This window comes from Rattus norvegicus, chromosome 5, assembly GCF_021556685.1.
Source record: "Rattus norvegicus strain SHRSP/BbbUtx chromosome 5, alternate assembly SHRSP_T2T, whole genome shotgun sequence".
NCBI classification, from domain to species: domain Eukaryota; kingdom Metazoa; phylum Chordata; class Mammalia; order Rodentia; family Muridae; genus Rattus; species Rattus norvegicus.
In genome coordinates this window covers 135,947,174-135,971,949 of record NC_141538.1, presented here as the reverse complement: position 1 = coordinate 135,971,949, position 24,776 = coordinate 135,947,174, and the positions used below count along the sequence as shown (strand labels likewise).

Genomic DNA, 24,776 nt, shown 5'->3' with positions numbered 1-24,776 from the left:
TTTCCTGTAAAGTCATAGTCTAGTTCAGTCTGCCAGGTGGAGGGTTTAGAGTTCCTATTTCTAAAACAGTTCTAAGTGGTAAATCTTACGTCAGCATGTAGACTGCCCTACTGTGAGACTTATTAGGTGTCATTTATGCTTTCAAGATATTTATTTTTAATTATGTGTGTTGCCTATGAAAGCTGGAGATCTCAAATCCTTAGAAGCTGGAATTACATTTGGCTGTAAGCCAAAATGAGTGTCAAGAATCAAAATCTGGTCCTCTTCAAGAGCTCATGCCATCCTCACCACTGAGCCATCTCTCTCCAGTCGACAGTTTATGCTGCAGAGGGTGAGTGAGGCACAGGGCTGGTTTTCAAGAAGACTCAGGAGCTCAGAGCTTATGTTTTGATAAGGGTTAGAGCTGTGAGCATGGCCCCTGTATCCTCCAAGTCTGCAGATTTGTACCGTGCAAACAGTCTGACACCATGCTGCACTACTGTGGTAGTGTCTCCCTCAATTTTAGTGCTTCCTTACCAGCCAACACATGGCTGTAATCTCAGTGACCACGAGGCAGAGGTTGGAGGACTGCTGTAGGTTCATGGTAGCCTATTCTACTTAGCCCGTTCCAAACTAGCCAGGCCCATAAATAAAGTGAGATCCAGGGGTCTTTGTTTTGAGCATGGTCTCTCTGTGTAGCCCTAGCTGTTATGAACTCTGGAAACCCAGGCTGGGGATTAAAGCGTCTACTACCTGACCAGGTCCTGTCAGCAAAAACTGGCCCCCCAAACCCAAATAAACACTAGAATTTCCTAAGGGCAAGGAACTTGTAAACATGTAACTTGGTGTCGGTGAAGGCTTTGGGCTCAGTACAGACCTGTTCTGTTCTCGTGTGAAACTCCTTGAGTTCATCCTCTGTGAGTGGAAGGCAACTCTCATCATTTTCAGGATACTCCTGCCACCCCATTGCTTTCAATAACCTGGAGGAGGCAAAGGACAGAGCAAAGAAAATATGCAGTAAGCCCAACCATGCACCCACAGGACGTCTGTCCAAGGCCAATGCACGATACGGAAGGAATTCTGTACTCTCCCGAGTAGGACAAGTTACTCAGGTGCTCTTAATGATTTAAGGGGAAAGGACCTATTCAAAAAGATAGTAGAAATAACAAAAAAAGACGGGACAGCAACTCATAGTGGCAAACCATTGACTACTGACTACGCCCCTAAATAGGCTAGCCCAGGGGACTAGAGAGTGAATAATTAGGGTTTCATGGCCACACCCCTCTTGCATTTTAATTACTTTAAGGGTCTCACATGCCATACATCTTATCCTTACCTGTGCTCTGCTTCTAGAGAGTGTGACAGGACCTCCCTCTCCTCTACCATGGGTAGAGAAAGCCCGTTCTGAAGACAACCTTGTTCTCCATTTTCCTTTGGTTCAGGTGTGTGGCTGCCCTCCAACTGTAATAAAGGAAGGGAATGGATGCAACCAACAATACACAGGTTTTTCCCCATTTCAAAACTGAGACCAAGGGGTTGGGGATTTAGCTCAGTGGTAGAGCGCTTGCCTAGCATGCGCAAGGCCCTGGGTTCGGTCCCCAGCTCCAAAAAAAAATCAAAACTGAGACCAGCTGTACCAGTAAACTGAGAAAGTCCAAAGATCCAGAGCATCTAGCGCCCAGAGTGGGTGGGTGCACTGATAAAACCTGAGGTGCGCAGAACCCCTGGAGATATAAACAGGAACCAGCACACTGCTTGAGCACATGACTATTAGGTAAAGCAACACAGGAACAATCCACAAAAACCTCAGGTATCTGCTCTGTGGTAAACACTGTTTAGAGACGGGAACAGTATGGCAGCACAGGCCTGTCATCCAAGTACTGAGAAACACCAACATCAAGAATTCAACACAGCAAGACCCATACCCTGGGCCCCAGCAACAAAGATAAGAAGAGATGGGGAGGAAATGTATAAAATTCTCATCTGATGAGGGATCATTTTCTATGATAAACAAAGAACACTTAAAATTTAACAGTAAGAGAATGAGCTAATAATAACACTTTGAGAAAGGGGCTGGCAGTCATAGCCCACAAGTTTAATCCTAGCAATTGGGGCACAGATTCAGGTGAAGTGGCTTCATTCTCTCACCAGCCCTCATGATTACTTTTTGAGGAAAAACTCAAGAGGTGGTAATGACACGTACCTCAAAATATAAAGTCCACACAAGGCCACCCCTGCTTAATTCTTAGCAGAGTGCATCACCTCCCAATGTTCCTTCCAGACATTTAAGTATCATGGCGGGGCTGGATTTGGTGTTGTACACACCTTTAATCCAACTCTGAGGAGGCTGAGGCAGAGCAAATGGATCTCAGTGAATTTGAGGACAGCCTCGTCTAATAGTGAGATCCCATCTCAAAAGACAAAACCACAGCCAAACCAAAATGAGCAAACAGAAAAAAACAAAAACAAAGAGGGCTGGTGAGAGGTACAGTCGGTAAAAGCAACGGCAACCAAGCCCGATGGTTTGACTTGGAGGCTTTCAAGTTTCTGACCTCTGCTATTGGACTGTGAAACATGGACAAACCCAACACATTTAAAAAAGTTAAAAAAAAAAAAAAGAAAGAAAAATACACAGAAAAGAAAATACATAGACACCAGAAAAGTCCCATACTCTTAGCCCCTCCAGCTTGTCACAGTCTCTACTTTGGGAGCAGTCTTCATTGCGCTCATCCTTCAGAGTCTTCAGGAACTCGCTCTTCCTGTCTGTGGTTCGTCGGGTCAATTTGGTCAGGCGAGAGGAGCTGATCTCTATCGGAGGGGTAGTACTGGAGGGACTCTGTACAAACAGCACAAACAGATTGCTCCTACCAGTAAAGGGCAAAAACTAGAAATTCCTGAGTTATGTAAAGCACTCAGGCTATCCTTAGGAAGGACCCAGGTTCAATTCTCAGAACTGTGCTAGGTAGCTCATAATGTCTTTTAACTCAAAAGGGATCAGAGACATACACACAGGCAAAACACCCATATATACAGACAACAAAAAACCACCCACAAACCAGTTTATTTAAAAAACACCGAGCTTTTTCTTTTTCTTTTCTTTTTGACTTTTTAGAATACAGAGTCCTGGTTTACGTGACACACCTATTCTAATCACTCTGCAGAAACCAGGGAAACAGAAACCATGGTTTACTACAGAGCACTTATACCATGGAGTGGTATAAAGCTTATGTGACGCCTATGAAGGATATCAATAAAGAAGGTAATCAGATGAATACAGTCGCAGCAGAAATGGTGTTTGTTGTCCCCATACTTTATACTGCAAACCTTTTTTTTTTTTTTTAAAGATTTATTTTATGTCTGTGAGTCTACTGTTGCTGTCTTCAGACACACCCGAAGAGGGCATCAGATCTCATTACAGATGGTTGTGAGCCACCATGTGGTTGCTGGGAATTGAACTTAGGACCTGTGGAAGAGCAGTCAGTGCTCTCAACCGCTGAGCCATCTCTCTAGCCCTACATTGCAAATCTTCATGCAAATGAATGGAAAAGCCCAAGATTTGTGTGTGTGTGTGTGTGTGTGTGTGTGTGTGTGTGTGTGTATGTGAGAGAGAGAGAGAGAGAGAGAGAGAGAGAGAGAGAGAGAGAGAGAGAGAGAGAGAGAGAGAGGGAGAAGAGAGAGAGAGAGAGAGAGAGAGAGAGAGAGAAAGACCCAGGCCAGCCAGGAACTTACAACACCCTTGTTTCAGGCTATACTGTGATTTAGGCATGCACAACCACACACTGCTCAGAAATGACAGCTTAAACAAAATTATTCTTTTATAATTGTATAAGAAATAGTCCAGCTGAAAAGATGGCTCATCAGTTCAGAGCACTGGCCACTCTTCCACAGGACTTGGGTTCAGTTCCCAGCAATCACACAAAACTTCTAACTTCTTGAAAGTCTAGATGCAGGCTATTTGACACCCTCTTCCTACCTCCACAAGGACCAGAAAATCATGGGATACATACATATATATCCAAGTAAAACACTTATACACATATAATCTTTAATCGAGAGGGGGATGCCAACTTTTTGAGGGCATATGTGGACAAAGTGCCCACATACCATAAATGGAGCCCTGGGTTTGATTCCCCAAACTATATGAAACTGGGCATAAGCTAGGTGTATGTATATAATCCCAATACTTGTGAGCTGGGGCACAGGCAGGAGGATTAGACATTGAAGGCCATCTGTATTTTAAAACACTGCCCCACAGTTACTCTCACTCACCTCTTTGGGAGCGTTGAGAACTACACCAGCAGCTAGTACCACTGGTTTAGTAACAGAAACTGGATTGGTCAAAGCAGCCTCCCGGCTGGAGGAAAGTGATCCAGGTTTGTGTTCCATTCTGTTAGCTTTCCATGCGTTGGGCTATGTAGGAATAAAGGACATGCCAGTCAGAAGCAACACGCACAGGAGCGCTAGCTTACGAAACCATAGCAAAGTGTGAAATGTTATGTGGGAACACAAGTTCCCAGAATTCCCTGTCAGCACGTATGTAACTTCTGAGTTTAGACAGATGGGGAATAAAGAGGCCACAAGCTGTGCTGAGGAAGTTCTATACCCTTTTTACCATGCTAGTTCTCAAAGCACTTAACTTCCGGAAAGCAGAATCTCTACTCACTTAGAACCCCTGACCTCTGGAATTCTTGTGTGATGATGATAAATTTCCACAAAGCGTATCAGAAGAAATTGCAGTTTTCTAGAGATGTTAATAGTGCTGGTTCCATGCTAAGGTGCACATTGTAAATGGTACAGTCTTCTTTGGCTCAGTTTTGTGGGATGTGACCACAGCTATGACAACTAGAGTATAGCTGGAATGAATACTTCATCATTTTAGTCAATCACACTGTCTACAGAGATGAAAGAAAGCGGAGCATGGTGGGCATAGCTTTAATCCCAGCGCTCGGAGTTCAAGGCTAAGAAAGGCCAGCATGGGCCAGAGTGAGTTCCTGGCTGTTACACAGAGAAACCCTGTGTTGGAAAAACAAAGAGACCAAATGAGATGATAGAGATCAGGTCAACAAAGTGGAACAGAAATAGGTGCAAAACTACTTATTTCCCCAAAACAAAACAGAAGGAAGACTTAAGGGAAAAAGGAGTTTCTATGAAAAGAGCTCCTTTCCATGATGCAGTAAATGCTCTTACCCACCTTTCTATTGTAATTCTTAGTTAGGGCAATCGTGTGTCTATCTTTTAGCAAATAATACTGAGCACAATACAGTTATGCAATTTGTTCAATATTACTCAGCTAATGAGAATAACTTAAAAAAAAAAAAACTTTCCCAAGATGTACAAGAAGCTAGAGACATTTACCCAAGCAGAATGAAGAACTTCCTATTTTTTGTTATATATGCAAGTGCACCAAGTGTGTGCCTGGTGTCCAAAGAAGTCAGGAAGACTTTGGATGCCCTGAAATTGGAATTAAGGATTATTGTGAGCTACCATTTAGAGCTTGGATTTGAGCCCAGGTCCTCTGTAAGAAAAATGATTAATTACTCTTAACCACTGAACCATCCCTTCAGCCCCAGATTTTTTTTTCTTACACTTATGGAAAAGAAAAGATGCTTGTGTTCAGTTACCCATCAAAGTGACTTATGATTGTCTCATAATTATAGCACGACATTAGAAAAGTTGCCTTTTACACCGTGGCCTCTGGGCAAAGAAACACTGTTACAGTACTATAAAAGTTTTACTAGACAGGTGTACCTGTAATGAATAAAACATGAGCAGGACTGGAGAGATGTCTCAGTGCTCATGGTGGGTCTGAATTGGTATGGTCCCCATAATCTGTCTTTAAATGCTTGCTTCTGAAGGAATGGCAGTATTAGGTGGTGCTGAAGAAGTATATCGCTGTAGAGGTATGTGTAAGAGGTATGTGCTCCTATGTTCAAGCTATGCCCAGTGTGGCACACAATCTCCTTCTGCTTCTTGTGGATAAAGACACAGAACTCCCACCTTCTTCTCCAGCACCAGGTCTACCTGAACACTGGCACGGTTCCCACCATGGAAACAGACTAAATGTCTGAAACTGTAGCCATTGCATTTTTCCTTTCTGAGTTGCCTTGATCATGTCGTATCTTACAGCAGTAAAACCCTAGCTAAGATAGTGATTAAGATAACTGGCTGGTTATCCACAGGACACAGGGTTCCCGCAGCACCAGAGGCTTACAGTTATTAGCTCCAGTTCCTGTATACACACCAGGCATGCAGGTGATGCACAGAAATAATTACAGGCAAAATACTTTACACATTACAACAATTAAGGCAGAAACATTTGTACTTAATCTAGTTGTCAGTGACTATGAACACAACAGGATAAATAATTGCTCCATGCCTGGTCCTAACGTGCCTTTATATAGGAGGCATGAAGCTCATTCTGGCTTGGAACTTGTGCTCCTCCTGCCTTACCTACCCTAGGTACTGTAAGTAGTGCATGGCCTTATAATTTTTATTATATGATTACAAAGTTAAAACTCACTAAAGTGAGCTAGATTTTATTTTCAAACATGGTTTTCAGGTTTCTTTCTAATTTAAAGTACGGTGCATGCAAATAAGCACTGTGTGTGCCAGGCAAGGGCTTTACCAAAGAGCTTTATCCTGAGAAATTGTTTTCTTTCCTTTTTAAAAAAAAAAAGATTTATTTATTTTGTATATGAGTACACTGTAGCTTGTCAGACACTCATTACAGATCCCATTATAGATGGTTGTGAGCCACCATGTAGTTGCTGGGATTTGAACTCAGGACCTCTGGAAGAGCAGTCAGTGCTCTTAACCACTGAGCCATCTCTCCAGCCCCGTATCTTTCCTCTTAAACTATTCCTTTGCACCATTCCACTTCTGTTTATTCTTTCATTTGTGAGCTCATTACTTCAGCCAGAGGCAAGTAAAGCAGAAGTATTTCCCTCAGTCTTATACTACCATTACTTGTCTGCCAAACAGAATTCTCAGTGACCATAGGTGCTAATGACTACTTTCTGATATTTGTACTTAATCTAGTATATTATACATCTGTTACACTCTCTCTCTCTCTCTCTCTCTCTCTCTCTTGCGCTTATATTGAAAGGCCAACTTTCAAAACACATTATGAGAATGTTATAATGCTTAGTACTAAGAATACTGGTAAGTCTCAATACCTTGCATTTTAAAAAATACTACTTTCATTTGTTGTGTGTGTGCATGCAGATGGAATTTAATATTCAAAGCTCAGTATTCTTTTATCATTAAAAATATTACTGTTTTCATTGTGTTCATGTGTGTGCACACGGAATTCAGGACAACTGTGGCAGTCAGTTATTTTCTTGGAACTCAGGTCTCAGGCATGATGAAAAGTGCCATTACCTACTCCGCCAAACCATCCTCTTACCGTTTCCTTGGTGAACTGAATTAGAAAAACTAGTTATGTGTGACTTGTCAGTTTCAATTGCTACAATCACGTAAGCATGTAAAACTCCTCTATTCAACCTCTTTCTATACTGAAGCGCTGCCTCTATTTCCCGAATGGAAGCCAGATATAATCACTTGTAATCACTTTAAACAAGAGACGTTCTACCTTCATCAGGCTATGTCTTTCACAAGTCTGTGTGGACGTGTACATAGTCCACATTTGCATGTGGGCAAATGAGGACGTAAGTGGGAGCTCACAACCAACCTCAGCACGGCTGGCTCTGCATCACTCCTCACCTTACCTCAAAGCTTGCTGGCTAGCTGCTGAGGAGACCCCAGCTGCACCCTGATTTACGTTAATTCTATAGATCTGAACTCCAGCCACCTTTAAAGTACTCAAAGCTAACTCGGTTTACCAAGGGAGATTGCTGTCGTATTCATCTATCTATCCACCCATCCATCATCTATCTATCTATATCTATCTACCACCCATCCGAGACAAAGCCTCACCACGTAGTTAGGCTGTCCCAGAACTTACAGATCACTATACCCCACTACTGTTCTCTTCCTTTGATTTGCTTCCCCACTTGCTACTATGACATCCTGCCTTGCTCAACTCAGCTTCCTGATTAAGCTATCCTTTCTCTGTGTGCCTGTTTGTGTGTGTGTGTGTGTGTGTGTGTGTGTGTGTGTGTGTGTGTGTGTGTGTATGTGTGTGTGTGCGCGCCTGCCTGCCACCTCAGATAGAGTGGCTTATCAGTAAGACTGTGGAATTGGCCTATCTCCATAATACCATAAGCTCTGGCTTACAAATATATGTACACCTAGTTTTTTCTTTTGTTTTATAATATAGGTGCTAGGACTCAAATTCTGACCAGCATGCTAGTATAGAAAACACTATCTGAGCACAGGTATCATCCCTTTTTAAAAAAAACAAGAGTATATTAGCATTCTGTCTTGTATATATACCTAACAATATAAGTGTAAACTGAAGTTAAGCTCTGTAATGATTTGATCCTTGTCACTTTTCACTTTTAAAACATGAGACCCTTGAAGACATTGTCTTGTATATTTTTATACTCTTACAAACTCTTTTCTTTACATTTATTTTATGTACAGCAGTGTGTTGCTTTGAGTATTTGCATGAGAGACACAGACAGGGACAGTGAAGCAGTTTGCTCCCATTTGGATGAGGGAACTGGACCTGGGTACTGTGCAAGAACAGCAAGTGCTCTGAACCACACCGAGTCAGCTCTCTACCCCATGGTGTTAAAAGTGTGGAACTTGTACATCATAGCACTCTGCTTAATAAATTCTAATGAGGGTAAAACATATAGTGTGCTTGCCATGGTGGTAATAAACACTACTTACTGGAATTCACTTTGTGCCAGTTTTCATAAATTATTATTATTTCTCACTAAAAAGTTAAAAAGTAAGGATTATCACCTCTACACACACACACACACACACACACACACACACACACACACTATGAAACCTTCCCAAGGTCACTGTACAAAGAAAGAGCAAAATGACAATTTGTTACTCTCTAGAATTTTTAAAAAATGATATGTGTATGGGTGTTTTTGCCTGTATGTATGTCTGGGCAACGTGGGCACACGTAGTGCCTGCAGAAGCCAGCTGGTGTTGAATCCCTGGAACTGAGTTACAAATGAAAATGCTTGTGAGGCACGGTAGAGCGCTGGAAACAGATTAAGGTTGTTCTTGGAGAGCAGCAAGTGCTCTTACCTTTACAACTCTCTCTACAGGTTTGTTCTAACAGCTGCTTTTTATCCTTTCCCTTTTGTGCAGAAAAACAAGGATCCCAACCAGACCCCTTAGGAAGGTAACTGTTGTAGGTGGGGGAGACAGCACAGCAGGTGGAGGCACTTGCTGCTGCGCCTGCCAACCTGAGTTCAATGTCTGAGATCCACAGGGTGGAAGGAAGGAGACAAATTGTTATCACACTTTTTTTTTTTGGTTCTTTTTTTCGGAGCTGGGGACTGAACCCAGGGCCTTGCGCTTCCTAGGTAAGCGCTCTACCACTGAGCTAAATCCCCAACCCCTGTTATCACACTTTTATGTGTGCCACAGAATGTAAGACACAGACACTGACACACACACTACATAAAAGTAGTAACAATAAAACTAATTAGCATAGTTTAGATTTAAAATAACCCATAAACAGCTGGAGAGAAGGCTCAGTGGTTAACCTACTGGCTGCTCTTCCAGAGGTCCTGAGTTCAATTCCCAGCAACCACATGGTGGCTCACAACCATCTGTAATGAGACCCGATGCCCTCTTCTGGTGTGTCTGAAGATATAGACAGTGTACTCACATACATAAATAAGTAAAATCTTAGTAAAACTGGTGGATGACCATAGTCCATCCTGGCATTGCTCTTAATGATTTGTATTTAGTAACTTAATTTAGTTGAAATGAACGTAGAATCTTTAAAAAATTTCTACAGTTCAATTTCAAACCTGCACTGCTATACTCAGCTATTGCAGCACAGAAAGCATGACCAAATCTACCTCTGTACTGCTCACAAGGACCAACCACACTGCAGAACGTGAGCTGATGCTGCTCACACTAGGGTCTCATCGTAATCAGCAATGTAGTTCATGTGAATCTGTGCAGACTGAAACTTACTTTCAGCCTTAAGGGTACATGTAAAAGAGGAAAATAGACTGATGTGGTAAGTGCTACAACTCAAGAGACCCTGTGCTGGGCAACGACAGAGAGGTAAGGGCGAATCAGATCTTTGTATGAATATAACCAACAGGAGTCACAAAGAGGATGGCATAAGCATCAAGAGTAATTTCTTTCTAGATAAGAGAAAAAAGAGGCAATAAAATGGGGAATGTACTTATGGGCCAAGCATGGTGGCACACACCTTTCATCCCAGCACTGAGGATTTAGAGGCAGATCTCTGAGTCTGAGGCCAGCCTGGTCTACACAGAGTGAATTCCATAACAGAAATCTCATCTTAAAAAACCAATGGGGGATGGGGGAAGTAGAAGGGGGAAGACACAGCAGCTCAGGTGATAGGGGTCTGCAGAGATGGCACAGTAGTTAATAAAGCTAGGTGTCCTTCAAAAAGGAGTTTGGTTCCCAGCACCATTTGGATGGTAATTCCTGCTCCAGCAGATCTAGAGCCTCTAGACTACCAGGGCACCTGCACACAGACACAGACACACATACCTGTGCACACTTACAAACAATAAAAATGGATGTTTACCATTGATTGCTAGGGGTTATTATTCTCCATGGCCCAAGTGTACGGAGTAAATGGCAGCATTCACTGGCAGCACCACTCCAGGCTTGATTTTAAAGGGATGTGAAAATGAGCAGCAACAGGAGCAGCAGACTCTTCAGAGACAATCACCTACCATCTAATAAGGTCTGAAACCACTGAACAGATACAGGAGTAGAATGATACACTACCCCCTCACCCCCTCTTAGAGAAAGAATCTCTTGGGGCTGGAGAGATGTCTCAGTGGTTAAGAGCACTGACTGCTCTTCCAGAGGTCCTGAGTTCAATTCCCAGCAACCACATGGTGGCTCCCAACCATCTGTAATGGGATCTGATGCCCTCTTCTGGTGTTTCTGAAGACAGCTACAGTGTATAAATAAATAAATCTTTAAAAAAAAAAAAAAAAAAGGAGGGAGGGGGAGGGGGGGGGGAGGGAGACAGAGTGTCTCTTGATAGGCTACTCAGACCTGAAGTCTTAAATTCAACTGCACCATCCTCCTGAGGGCTGAGTACAGGTATGTGATAAAGTGGCCAAGTGTATTCAACTATTTAAGGATGATCATTTTAGCAGTTCTGTGAAATATGACGATGAAGAAGTACAAGGGTGTGCAAAGTGGCAAAGTTCTAAACAAGGAAAAAGAAAAAGAATAACTGAAATAACTGCTTGGCTGGGGGAACAAAGGAAGAAGATAAAGAGGGAAGCTGCCCAAGTATTCAGCTTTGACTGATCAGACATGTTAATACTATTAAGAAGGATCAAGCTGATCCTCCCAAAAGGAAGTTAGTCAGCTGGCATTGGCAGAGTCTGGTGATGGGAGTATAACTCTATGAATGCAACAGGCATAACAAATAATTTGTCAACGATACAAATACATTAAACACCCAACTTATTACTTACCTTGTGTCTCAACATCGTATAAAGATTGCAATTCATACCTTAGAGGGAGGTGGTGCAGGCTTGGGAACCAAGTTCTTATAAACACTCGGGACCATGGTTGACACTTTGTTCCCATTTGCATGGTGGGATCCTGAGGTAAATGCAGCGGAAAAGGCGGCAGCAGGATCCTCTTTGGAAATTTTTTTGATGACTAGCATCTTTGAGGGTTGCTTGGCACTAGGTGGATTTTCTGTGAAATGTAAGAGTGGAGACACAAAAGGAGGTCAAAGCTTTGACAAGCAAAACCAACAGTTTAAACAATAGCCTCACCTTTAACCTAGGAGATGAAGTTGAGTTCAGGGGACAAACACTGCCTTGTGTTCATTTAACAAATTCTTAAAAAAAAAATTAAAAAAGATACTATGGCTGTGGTATAGTCCCGCTGGTAAAGTGTTTACCATGCCAGCACAGGTATATGAGCTTAAGAACCCATTAAAACAAACAAACAAACAAACAAACAAAAAAAAACAGGCACAAACGCTTGTAATAGTAGCAACAGAGAGAAAGACAGGTAAGTCCCTAGGATTTACTAGCCAGTCGGTCTAGCATACTAGGTGTCAGATAAATGAGACAGTGTTGGGGTTGGGGATTTAGCTCAGTGGTAGAGCGCTTGCCTAGGAAGCGCAAGGCCCTGGGTTCGGTCCCCAGCTCCGAAAAAAAAAAAGAACCAAAAAAAAAAAAAAAAAAAAAAGAGACAGTGTTGAAAATAAGGTGGATGGCTCCTGAAGAAAACCACTCCGGTTGACCTTCTCCCTTTGTATGTGCATGCATGTGCTCATGCCCCCAAACATTTTACTAAAACAATACAAAAGACACTACTGGAAAATAATAAAACTTTTCAAATTTTATTTAAAAAATTACTTATTCAATGTGCATGAGTGTTTTGTCTGCATACCACACGCATGCCTAGTACCTCAGGGAGCGAGAGGAAGGTGTTGAATATCCTGGAATTAAAACCTTATAAGCTACCATGTGGGTGCTGGGAATCAAATCTTGGTACCCTAGAAGAGCAGTTAGTACTCTTAACCACTGAGCCATTTCTCCAACCCCCCCCCCCACTCTTTTTTTTTTTGAGACACAGTCTCTCTCTACAGATCTGGGTAGTCTGAAAACCATTATAACCACTTTAGGAACTAGGCTGTCCTTGATTTCACTTACATTCAGCTCTACCTGCTTTCTAAGTGCTGGAATTAAAAGTCTAGACATTCCTTTTTTTTAAAAAAGAAGATGCCATTTGGTAACTGTATGAAAAAGAAGGAAATAAAAAACCAGCACACAAATCCCTAAGTTTATAAATCAGTATTATGGGGTCTGGAGAGATGGCTCAGTGGTTGAGAGCACTGGCTGCTCTTCCAGAGGTCCTGAGTTCAATTCCCAGCAACCACATGGTGGCTCACAACCATCTGTAATGGGATCTGATGTCCTCTTCTGCTGTCTGAAGACAGCTACAGTGTACTCATATAAATAAATAAATCTTAAAAATAAAAATAAAATAAATCAGTCTTGCAACACAAAAGACTAGCAGTGCTTAGGGGACGTTTAGCTTGTAAGATGGACAGGATGACCATCAGACACAACCAAGTAAGAAGGGGGCAAACCTTTACTGTTAGTGATAAGGAGGCAGAGGCAGGTGGATCTCTGAGACGCTGTCCAATCATCAGGGCTGGTGAGACTGTTGGGCTTATATGGCTCTCGCAGAAGACCTCAGTTCAGGTCCCAGGACCCATGTCACCTATAACTCTGATTCCAGAGCATCTAACATCCTAGTCTGGACACCAAGGCCATCTGAACTCACAGGTATGTATGTATGCACACGTGCTGGCACTCCTCTCTCCTGATATCAACACATCTTTAAAAATAAACTCTCGGGCTGGAGAGATGGCTCAGCGGTTAAGAGCACCCGACTGCTCTTCCAGAGGTCATGAGTTCAATTCCCAGCAACCACATGGTGGCTCACAACCATCTGTAAAGAGATCCGATGCCCTCTTCTGGTGTATCTGAAGACAGCTACAGTGTACTTATATATAATAAATAAATAAATCTTTAAAAAAAAAAAAAACAACTCTCAAACAAGCAGACAATTGAAGCTAAAACTACTCACACTGCCAGAAAACCTATCCAATAGCAAACCCCACGCATGTCCAATTAGAGCCCTGAGCTTATTATGGTTGGATGGTTCACGGGTAGACGATATCTCCCTCTCTTGTAGAGGAAGAGCTATCTTAACGAGCAGCTAACTGGTGTTGGCTATGCAAGGCCAAGAGATGAAAACACAAAAAATTAAGAACAAAATTTAAAAAAAGGAAGAATTTTTATTTCTAACACCTGTCATAACAAATTTCAAGCTGTGCTTTTAATACAGTCAAATCTACCTACCCCACACTCCAGAAGGGGTCCCAATAGGTCTGCATGGCTGATTCTGTTTGCCAGCTTCTGGATTCAAAGAAGGCTAGGAAAAAAGGGATATAAATGGTTGATACAAAAAGTTCCTTTACTTGGGAATTTTTCAAAGTAGCCATCACCATAGAAGCTACCAAATAACTATTAATATCAGATCAACTAATTTAATAATATATCAAAAATATAACAAGTAATATGTTGAAATAGCAGGCACGATGTTATTTGTATCTTGAATTATATTTCCTTTGTCATAGGATTTCTTATGCATATAAATGTACATACATATAAACATGCATTTTCCATCTTTTACAGGGTAAGTATAAAAAAGGAGGCATAGAAAGCCACAGAACAAGAACATGGGTTGTTTTCCTCAGAATCAAGGAAGCAGTATTCACTCAAGTTCTAAGACTGCATTAGAGTAGAAGAGAAACACATTGCAGGACTGTATGAGGAATACAAAGGCAATTTAAAAGACCCAGTCCTCACACGACTATAACAAAGATAAAACTTGTAGCCAAGAAAATATCCTAAAAGGCTCTAACTGGGATAAAAATTCACTGAGCAGGGAATGGATAATTTCTGGCAGAGAAATGAGAAGCTCCATTACAGGTGACGACTGAGACCTATCCTGCAAGAGTAATAAATCCAAAGCTGGAGATGTATGATTCTAAGAACCAAAAGCTCGGTCATCGCAAAACAAGTTTAACTTAGCCTTAACTAATTGTATAGAGGACAGAAGGGATGTCCAGAGTAGAAACTGTTTTAACAGATTAAAAAGAAAAGCTATTTATCTTCTCTCCTTTCCCTCCAGTGCAGGGGACTGACCTCAAGGTATTATACCACACCGAATACATACTCAGAACTTTTTTTTTTTTTTTATAAAGACTTAGGATAGGATATGGAGACCACATCTTTAATTTCAGCAAGAAGGAGGCATAGGCAGGTAAATCTCTGTGAATTCCAGGAAAGCCAGAGCCACCCAGTCAAGCTCTTTTTTTTTTTTTTTTTTTCTCGGAGCTAGGGACCGAACCCAGGGCCTTGTGCTTGCTAGGCAAGCGCTCTACCACTGAGCTAAATCCCCAACACCTTTTTTTTTTTTTAAACTGGATTTTCAATTTACATTTCAAATGTTATCCCCTTTCTTGGTTTCTGGTCCATAAATCCCCATCCCATCCCCTCTCCCTCTTCTTCTATGAGGGTGTTCCCCCTCCCCAACAACCCATCCCTTCCAGCCTCCCCGCCCTGACATTGTCCTACACTGGGGGTCCAGCCTTAGCAGGATTGTCAAACTCTACCTTAGATAAACAGTAGGACTTTAAAGTTATTTTTGTGTGTGTGGATCTAAGTATACCTAACTACAGAGCCAGGTCTCTGGTCCCTGGGCATGTGTTCTTGAACAGAAATTCTACCTATTTATGCAGCATCCCCAATCTCATCACACTGCGTTTTAATTAATTAATTCTATGCATTTGAGTACATTTTCCCTCTCTTCAGACACACCAGAAGAGGGCATCAGATCCCATCACAGATGGTTGTGAACCACCATGTGGTTGCTGGGGATCAAACTCAGGACCTCTGGAAGAGCAGTCAGTGCTCTTAACCCCTGAGCCATATCTTCAGCCTATTTTAATTTCTAAATGATGTGTTTATGTGTATTTGCATCTGAGTGCAAGTTTCTGAAGAGGCCAGAATAGGACATGAAATCCTTTGGATCTGGAGTAAATGAGGGTTGTGAACCAATATGATGCTGCCAACCAGATATGAGCCCTCTGTACAAAGCACTAAGCATTTTTAACTCTCTGACCCATCTATTTAGCAACTTGAATTTTTTTTCTTTTCTTCTCTTTTTTTTTTTCCGGAGCTGGGGACCGAACCCAGGGCCCAAGCGCTCTACCACTGAGCTAAATCCCCAACCCCGCAACTTGAATTTTTATATTTTTGGTTGTGAGCCTAGCCTTTAACGGCTGAGCCATCTCTCCAGCCCTTGAATTTTTTTTTTTTTTTTTGGTTCTTTTTTTTCGGAGCTGGGGACCGAACCCAGGGCCTTGCGCTTCCTAGGTAAGCGCTCTACCACTGAGCTAAATCCCCAGCCCCCAGCCCTTGAATTTTTAAAAACATATTTTCAAGATGATATAGATAACTGGGCTGGAAAAATGGATCAGTAGTAAAAAGAGCTTGCTATGCAAGCGTTATGAGCCAAGTAAAACCCCAATATCCCAAGGTAGAAAGAAAGGTTATTTCTGATCTCTACATGCTGGCTAAGCCACACACACCACTCAAACCCACAAAAACAAAAGCAGATAATTAACAGGCAAAGTTCTCCCAGCATCACTCATTAAAACAAGTACATAACTGACTAACCTGGGTACACTTTGTAAACCATTATCTTTAAATGACTTTAGATAACCTCTCTGACCTTTTTAGTTATTTGTCTGTTGTTTGTTTTTCTGAGACAGCTCTGGCTGTCTTGGAATTCACAATGTAAACCAAGCTGACCTCAAATTCAAGAGATCCATTTGTCTCTGCTTCCCAAGTGCCAAGACCAAAGATATGCACCACCGTGCCCAATTTTGATCTTATTGTTTTAAGAGTTAGTTTTATTATACGTGTGCCTGTGGAGACCTGATAGCTCAGAGCCTCCCAGAACTGAACTTTCAGGAGGTGTTAACGACCTGTTGTGTGGGCTACAAACTGAACTCAAGTCCTTTGCAGGAGCAGAGCCTGCTCTTGACTGCTCAGCCATCTTTCTCCATCCCCATTTTATATTCTTATTTTGTATGCCAGTGCCTATGTTTGTGTGTAGGAACGTGTGCTACTTAGTGAATGTGTAAGTCAGGAGACATCTTGCATCTCCTTTGACATGGGTCTAAGGAATTGAATTCAGGTAATCTAGCTTGGTGGCAGGCAACTTAATTCCTGGAGTCAGCTGACTGGCCCATGAATCTCTTTGATAGAGTACTAGTAATCTTCAATACTTCCTTTGTAGAATGAATTAAAAAAAAAAAAAAAAAAAAAGCCGTTGCGGGGTTGGGGATTTAGCTCAGTGGTAGAGTGCTTGCCTAGCAAGCGCAAGGCCCTGGGTTCGGTCCCCAGCTCCGAAAAAAAAGAAAAAAGAAAAAAGAAAAAAGAAAAAAAGCCATTATTTCATAAACATCTTGTCCAGGAATACATTTTAACAGTGTGATATAGGTACTAGGTTATTCTCTAATTCGGGGATCAACTTCTACTTTTAGTTTTTATAGCACTATCCCAATTTAAAGACAAATACCCAATAATTTATTGAAATATCCAATCCAGTTAAAGTTGGTTTCAAGTTTTGAGTTTTTGTGTTTTATATTAATGGGTGTTTTGCCTGCATACATGTTTGTATGCAAAATGTCTGCCTAGTGTTATGTGTAGGCCAGAGAAAGGTGTTGAATTTCCTGGAACTAGAGTCACAAATGATTGTCAGCCACCAGCTGAATGCTGGGAACTGCACTGTGTCCTTTGTAATAGCTGCAATGTCCCTTCTCTCCTGCCCAAACTTGGAATGCCAGTAGGCTCACATCCTCTCTACCTACTTTATCCTGTGTGTCATTCATCTAAGAGTCTGCAAATAGCAATGCCAGTATTTCAAAAACTAAAACATTAGTCCTTTGAAATATGTGTTTTTATTTTCTCATCCGAAGTAGTTATATAATACCTCCACTTTAGGAACTATTATATATGTTATTATATGCTGTACTGTCTTTGTTAGTTCACATATTTATCAAGAACTCTGTAGATGATAGACAAGAACTCTGCCTTTAACCTAAGCACTTCAGGCTCCTGATTCCATTAAGTAATCTGCTGGAACCAGGAGAGAGCTTGATATGTATAATATACATGATGTATATGAACCCTATCACTGAATTGTAACCACAGATACTTGGGGTACACCGTGAGAAGGTGACTGTATATTCAACTGTTAATTCTGTACTGGCAGAGAGCTATGTATGGCCCAATGCTGGCCTCATATTTTGTAAATATTCTTTCTAATCTAGAATTGTATCTGACTGCTTTTAATAAAGAGCTGATAGCCAATAGCTGTGCAGGTACTGGAAGGCAGAACTTCCTGGCAGAGATATGGACTCTAGAAGAATCAAGAAGAGGGAGATTTAGGGGTTGGGGATTTAGCTCAGTGGTAGAGCGCTTGCCTAGGAAGCGCAAGGCCCTGGGTTCGGTCCCCAGCTCCGAAAAAAAGAACCAAAAAAAGAAGAGGGAGATTTAGCCAGGGGATACAGAGGTGGATGGATGGACCAGAGCAACACAGGGAAATAGATCTGGCCATGTGGAAATAGGTTAGGATTAGTCGAAAGAGAATAGCTGGGAGAGTGCTCAGCAAATGGCCTAAGCTTTAAAATATTAAAGATTCCCTGTCATTATTTATATCAGTGATAGGTCTGATCAAATCCCACTATATTTGGCACCCAAATATACCACATGTATTTCTTTTGTTAACATCTTTCTTGATTATCTGAACCTTATTCTCTAGTAATTTTGTAATTTTTACAAAGAGTATCCTGAGTCATCTTTGTTTTGTTTCAGTCTGTCTTTGGCAAATGTGTACATGAATCAGTGTGTATGAACACGGAAGCCAGAAGCTGGCAGCAGGTTCTCTGTTACTCTCACTTAACCGGGGGCAATTTTTTTTTTAAGTTACACTGGCTGGCCAGGAGATCTGCTTTCCTCACCCACCATCAAGCTGGGGTTACACAGAAACGCAACTCTATGGCTCTTATGTGGGTGATAGGAATCCAAACTCAGGTCCTCACGACTGCAGCACACACCTGTCCCCCTCCCACAGCACTCTGAGCTATCGCTCATGCATTATTCCTTATGTCTTAAATATTGATGTTTGCCTGGGACCGTGTAACAGAGAATAAATTTAACAGTGCGTAAAACTGTTGGCTTGTATTTTCTTTCCTTTAGTACTCTGTTTACTAATTTTAATTCTCTGTTGCACAAAGCTGTTGTCAAAGTGTATCTGATTCTGTTCTTTCTGTTCAAGCCTAGAATCTTTAATACTGGATAATATTGCTTCATTTTCAACTTATAGCTTCTATATAAAATTTTTTAAAATTATAACTCTCAGCATTAAAGCTACTGTTTAGCATTGGTTTTCTTGATAGTGTCCTATTATATACATCCTTAATCTTTTTGGTCAAATTTCTTTTTCTAAAATTTTCATGCTCACTCTTATCACTAAAATAAAATTTTATCTAATTCCTGACCATATTTTTTCTTTCTTTTTTTTTTTTTTAAGATTTATTTATTTAAATGAGTACAACGTCACTTTCTTCAGACATACCAGAAGAGGACATCGGATCCCATTACAGATGGTTGTGAGCCACCATGTGGTTTCTGGGAATTGAACTCAGGACCTCTGGAAGAGCAGTCAGTGCTCTTAACCTCTGAGCCATCTCTCCAGCCCTTTTTTTTTTTCTTATTTAATCTTCCTTGTTTCCTGAAATCTCCCATTATTAAGAATGCTACATTTGGGGTTGGGGATTTAGCTCAGTGGTAAAGCACTTGCCTAGGAAGCGCAAGGCCCTGGGTTCAGTCCCCAGCTCCAAAAAAAAAAAAAAAAAAAAAAAAAGAATGCTACATTTCAAGCCATTTTCTAAGTAATATTATTTTTTTATTTTTTTAAAAAGATTTATTTTATTCGTGTGTATGTATATATGTATACATGTACATGTTTGTGTACTAGTTTAAATGGGACAGACTGCATTGAATCATCTGAAGCCGAAATTATAGACTGTTGTTATGAACTGCCTGACATGCGTGCTGGTATTTGACCTCAAACCCTCTCTAGCCCAGCTATATTAAGTTTTTAGGTAGATTACCACTCTTACCTGTTTTGAGGATACCTCTTTTCAAAGATTCACTCTATTATGCATTTAGGTCTGCATAATACATATAGGTGCCTAGTGCCCAAGATCAGAGAGAATGCTATATCCTAGAACTGGGTGGGTTAGGATGGTTGCGAACCACTATGCAGGTGCTGGGAAGTGAACGTAAACTTCCTGTAAAAGTGCGTTTTCTTAACTGCTGAGCCACCCGTCACTTTAGTCCCTGTGGACGGACCTTACAGGTGTGCTCTGCATCCTGTGTTACGATACTATTCTGTACTTCCTTTGCCCTGACTGCTCTAAAATGGGAGGAAGAGATGAGGCTTTGGGTTTGTTTTTTTTTTTTAAAAAGATTTATTTATTTATTTATTTTCGGAGCTGGGGACCAACCCAGGGCCTTAAGCGCTCTACAACTGAGCTAAATCCCCAACCCCTAAAAATTTAATTTTAATTATGTGTGTATGTGTATATTTGAATGCCTGTGCCCTAAGAGGCCAGGTTGTTGTGAGCTACCTGACCTGGATGCTGGAATAACTCCAGTCCCCTAGAGAACTATATTCTCTTAGCCACTGAGCTCAGCTTAAAAGAAAACCCTAATTCTTTCATCTTTTTATATGATTCGTTTTTTTGTTAATATTGGTCTGGCTAGCTTTTCTTTTCTCCTTTTTGGTTTTTTGAGACATGGTTTCTCTGTATAGCCCTGGCTCTCCTGGAACTTGCTCTGTAGAGCAGGCTAGCCTTGAACTCAAGAGATTTTTCTCCCAGATGCTGGGATTAAAACTATGCACACAACTGGCTTTATGTTCTTTAGTATTTGCTTACCTTTAATCTGAACATACTCCTTTCCCTATTGTTTCTGTCTCTGTACAGCTCAATCTGGATTATACTGCCAACAGTTTGTTCTCAGTAAGAAGGTTTGTACTAGACCAGAATACTAGGTAATTCTATACAGACCAGGCAGCCTCTACATCCTAAAGATTTGCTTGCTTCTGTCTTTTGGTGCTGACATCATAGGCCTGTGCCACCTTGCCTTGGCTTGTATTTTAATTTAAAAAAAAAAAAGTGTAAATTTCTGAATAAAGATGATAATGATTGTATTACCATAAATATGCTGGACATATTTATTTAATTAGATTTATTTTTAAAGTTCTTAGGGACCGGAGAGAGGACTTATTGGATAAAGGCACTTGCCTGGTGTTCTGAGTTCAGTGCCTGGAACTCAGGTGGAGGTAGAAGAGCTAACTCTTTAAGTCTGTCCCGAGACCTGGTAACTACTGCATGCATGCCCACACACATATATAATGTGTGCATTCACAGGCCAGCATGATAGTCTACCTAATTTATGAAGGAGGATCTTGGGATCAGCAAGATGGCTCAGTAGGTAAGGGTCCCTTATCATCAAACCTAATATAACTTATTCTAATTCCCAGGATCCCCATGACGGAAGAAAAACAACCACTCCAGTTGTCCTCTGATCTCAATATATGTTCATGCTACAGATGCAGTCACACTCACATATACAACAGAATGAAGAAAATTAGATACATCCTAAGCACTAAATTCCATCATCTACACTTAACAGCCAAAACATAGTTATTTTACAAAGAGCAAAATCCAGGGAAAACAAACTTTTATGATAAAGGTGACTGAACAGACAAAAAAATTCACATGAGTCCTGAGCTGACCCAGTGACACATGTCTGTAATTCCAGAATTCTGGAGGCAGCGACAGACATAACTCTTTGAGTTCAAGGTCAGCCGGGTCTACATAGAGAGACCCTGTTGCAAATAAATAAATTAACTAGGGTCCTGTGTTTTTTAAAAGACAATGTTTGTTTGCTTTTTAACTACACATTTAAAAGCTTTATACTTACGAAGTCTTCCTCTTCAAACTGCAACTTTTCTACTTTATCCTCTTTTTTCTCTTCCCTAATTTCAGTTGGTGTTTTTTCTTGAAAGGCACAGCCTTTCCGGGAATGGAAGCTGCCGTTCCAGTGTCGGTGGTTTCCCGTGCTACCTCCAGCACGTTGGCTCATGCCATCATGACCTCGGGAAGAGCCATGCCAACCAGACAGATTCCCTGTGGTTCCGGCATACGCTCCCTTAGAGACACCAGAGTCAACAGAGTCATGGCGGAATAGGGAGGGTTGGTGCCAAGAATCTAAAATATCAAGGAAAAGCAGGGTATTAGTTGTTTGTTTCTTATGAATTCAGAAATAACTGGGCTAGATGCTTCCTGATTTGGTCAAAGTTATTTCCAAAAGGGCTTTAGGAAACATCTTAAATGAGAAATCCACACAAAGGAAACAATAAATGTGCCATTCTTTGTGAGGCAATCCTCCCAGCCTTCTGGAGCTAGAGCTCCTACTGGGGGAAAGTGCGCAAACCACTAAGCTAAATCAATCCCCAGTCCTTCTAAAGTTCTTCAACTGAAAGGGTGATTCACAGAAACAGCTATAGGAACTAGGAAATAACTATTTCTGGATTATGGGCATACATCCAGCTGAGTTTAGTGTAAACAGCAGTTCACTGTTGTTTTCATTTTGGTCTGAGACATGGTCTCACTATTTAGCCTTGTCTGTCTTGGAAATACAAAGATTAGGTTTGTGCAAAGCTCACAGAGGTACACATGCCTGTCTGCTGAGTGCTGGGATTAAGTGTTCACTACTATGCCTGGTCTGAAACAGTAGTTTAAATGTATGATAACAACAGCTGGACTTAACTCACCTCCTGTAGTCCGCAGAGGTCCATTGTTAAAAAAGCCATCAGAGGAATTATGTCTACGACGGCTTATTCCAAATCTACCTTCTCCACGGGATAGGTGCTCTCCGTGTTTGTCAAAGGTGGCTGTAGATGACTAACATTATAAAGTGTAGAGAAGCAAAGATTCAGTTTCTTTCTAAATCAGTGGTTCAAAAATAAGTAATAGTCTGTGGTGCTAGTACAATGTCTGTAACTTCAGCACTAAGAAGGCCAGCTGCCATTGAGTTTGAGGGGAGCTACATGGGGAGACCCTGTCTCAAAACTAAACAAACAAATATGTATTATAGATGTGAACTATCATAACCAGTTTACTACAACGTTTGTTTTTTGAGTCAGAGTCTTATTTTTAACCCAGGACTTCCTATATAACCCAGGTTTGTATCAGTTTAGGGATACTGTTTATATTCACTGCGTGAACATGTGTCCTTCCCTGCCTGCCTAAGGTGCCTTCTAGCCTATAGAAAAAGGTAGAATAGAAGGTTGGACATTCAGCAAAGAGAGAGGAACTCTAGAAAAAAGTCAGAGGTAGGAAGACTTGAAGGAAGTTGGATGTATGAAACTGAGGAGAGGTAGAAACAGAATAGTACTAACAGGTACTATAAGTTAAGAGCAAGTTGAGGAGCAGCAAAAGCATTGTAAATACGCATAAGCTTCCATGTCATTATTCAAGAATGAGGGCAGGCACAGGAAGGCCCACAGTTATACATCAGACTCATGGCAATCTTCCTGCCTTAGCTTTTCGAGCACTGCGATTACAGCCAAGACCCACTACTAATGTGTTACCATGGTTTGAAAATACTTCTAAACATTACTTCATATTTGTGGCAATTCTGTAATTTTAGTATAGCCCCATTTACTTATTTATACAGGAGAGGAAAAAAATTCAGGGAGATTAAGTCTTTAAATTTACCTAAACAAAATAAAGGTTTTAAATGATCGTAGATTAATTCTAATATTCCTACTCCCTAACTTTTTATTCTAAACCTCTTTCTGGATGTGTATGTGAATGGGTATCTGGGCACGTGTGAGTATACTGTGGCCTGAGGATGACATAATATATATCTTCTGCTTTGCTCTCCCTCTACTTTATTTACCAAGGCAGGGAACTATCATCGAACCTAGAGTGTGCTTACTCAGCTGGTCACACTTGCCTGAGTGATCCTGTTTATTCCCCCCTAGTATGGGTATTTACACTGGAATTACTGGTGGGCTGCTGTACCTTTGCAGGTTTTAAGTGAAGGTGGGGCAAACCTGGATTGCCATGCGCACTCAACAAGCACTTCATAAACCACCCTCTCCCCAGGTTTCTATATATCCTTTACTTTCTTTCTTTTTCTTTTTTTTTTTTTTTTGGTTCTTTTTTTTGGAGCTGGGGACCGAACCCAGGGCCTTGCGCTTCCTAGGCATGCGCTCTACCACTGAGCTAAATCCCCAACCCCTATCCTTTACTTTCAAGTGATATTGATGGCTCATTTGTTAGCTTCACTAGGGTATGGCATGCATTTTTGGACAAAAATGCATAAACTAAATATGATTATGAGGTTGTTTCCAGAGAAGGGTTAGTGAACTGAGCTGGAAAGACCCTCCCTGAATTTTTCTGGAACTGTCTACTAAATGTGAAGGCATATAAGCAAAACACTCATCGACTAGCATTCGACCTTCCTTGAACAGGGACCTTTTTGGGTTTTTTGCCCTGACAACAGAAAAAGTAAGATTCCACATTTCCTTAGCCTGTAAACACAGACTTGCACCAGTCATTTTTCAAAGACCTTCAATGGCATTTGCATATTGTATATACACCTTTAAAAAACAGAGACACTAGCATCAAGGTGCACATTAATGTAACTGAATAATTATTCATGTACATTTTTGTTAAAAAAAGTTTTTAGATTTATTTATTTTACACATAAGTATCTTGCGTGAATGTTATGTATCTATGTGTACCGCATGCATGTCCGGTGCCCGAAAAGAAGAAGAGGGGAGTCAGATGGTTCTGAGACACCCTGTGGATTCTGGGTATCAAACCTGTGTTCTCTGTAAGAGCACAGAATGATCTTAACTTTTCTTGCCATGTCTCCAGCCCCAATTATTGATAGGCTCTTAAGAGAATGGGAAATCTATGAATATGTTTGAAATCCAGAGGA

At 41.1% G+C, this 24,776-nt stretch overlaps 1 protein-coding gene and 1 long non-coding RNA gene across 16 annotated transcripts in view; one reads left to right on the top strand and one right to left on the bottom strand.

Moving 5' to 3' along the window:
• The window catches only part of LOC148005993 (uncharacterized), a 1,435,680-nt gene that overhangs the window by 944,482 nt on the left and 466,422 nt on the right, over positions 1-24,776 (top strand). The gene's annotated exons all lie outside the window — the stretch shown is intronic.
• The window catches only part of Gpbp1l1 (GC-rich promoter binding protein 1-like 1), a 41,964-nt gene that overhangs the window by 1,290 nt on the left and 15,898 nt on the right, over positions 1-24,776 (bottom strand). For 4 of the 15 annotated variants that reach the window (XM_087549230.1, NM_001402104.1, NM_001034913.2 and 1 more), the window contains 8 exon segments: positions 22,597-22,726; positions 21,744-22,030; positions 13,974-14,046; positions 11,597-11,787; positions 4,249-4,389; positions 2,651-2,815; positions 1,316-1,440; positions 857-959 (listed from right to left, as the gene is read on the bottom strand). In XM_087549230.1, coding sequence (XP_087405356.1) covers positions 857-959; positions 1,316-1,440; positions 2,651-2,815; positions 4,249-4,389; positions 11,597-11,787; positions 13,974-14,046; positions 21,744-22,030; positions 22,597-22,726 — 1,215 coding nt within the window. 15 annotated transcript variants of the gene reach the window in all.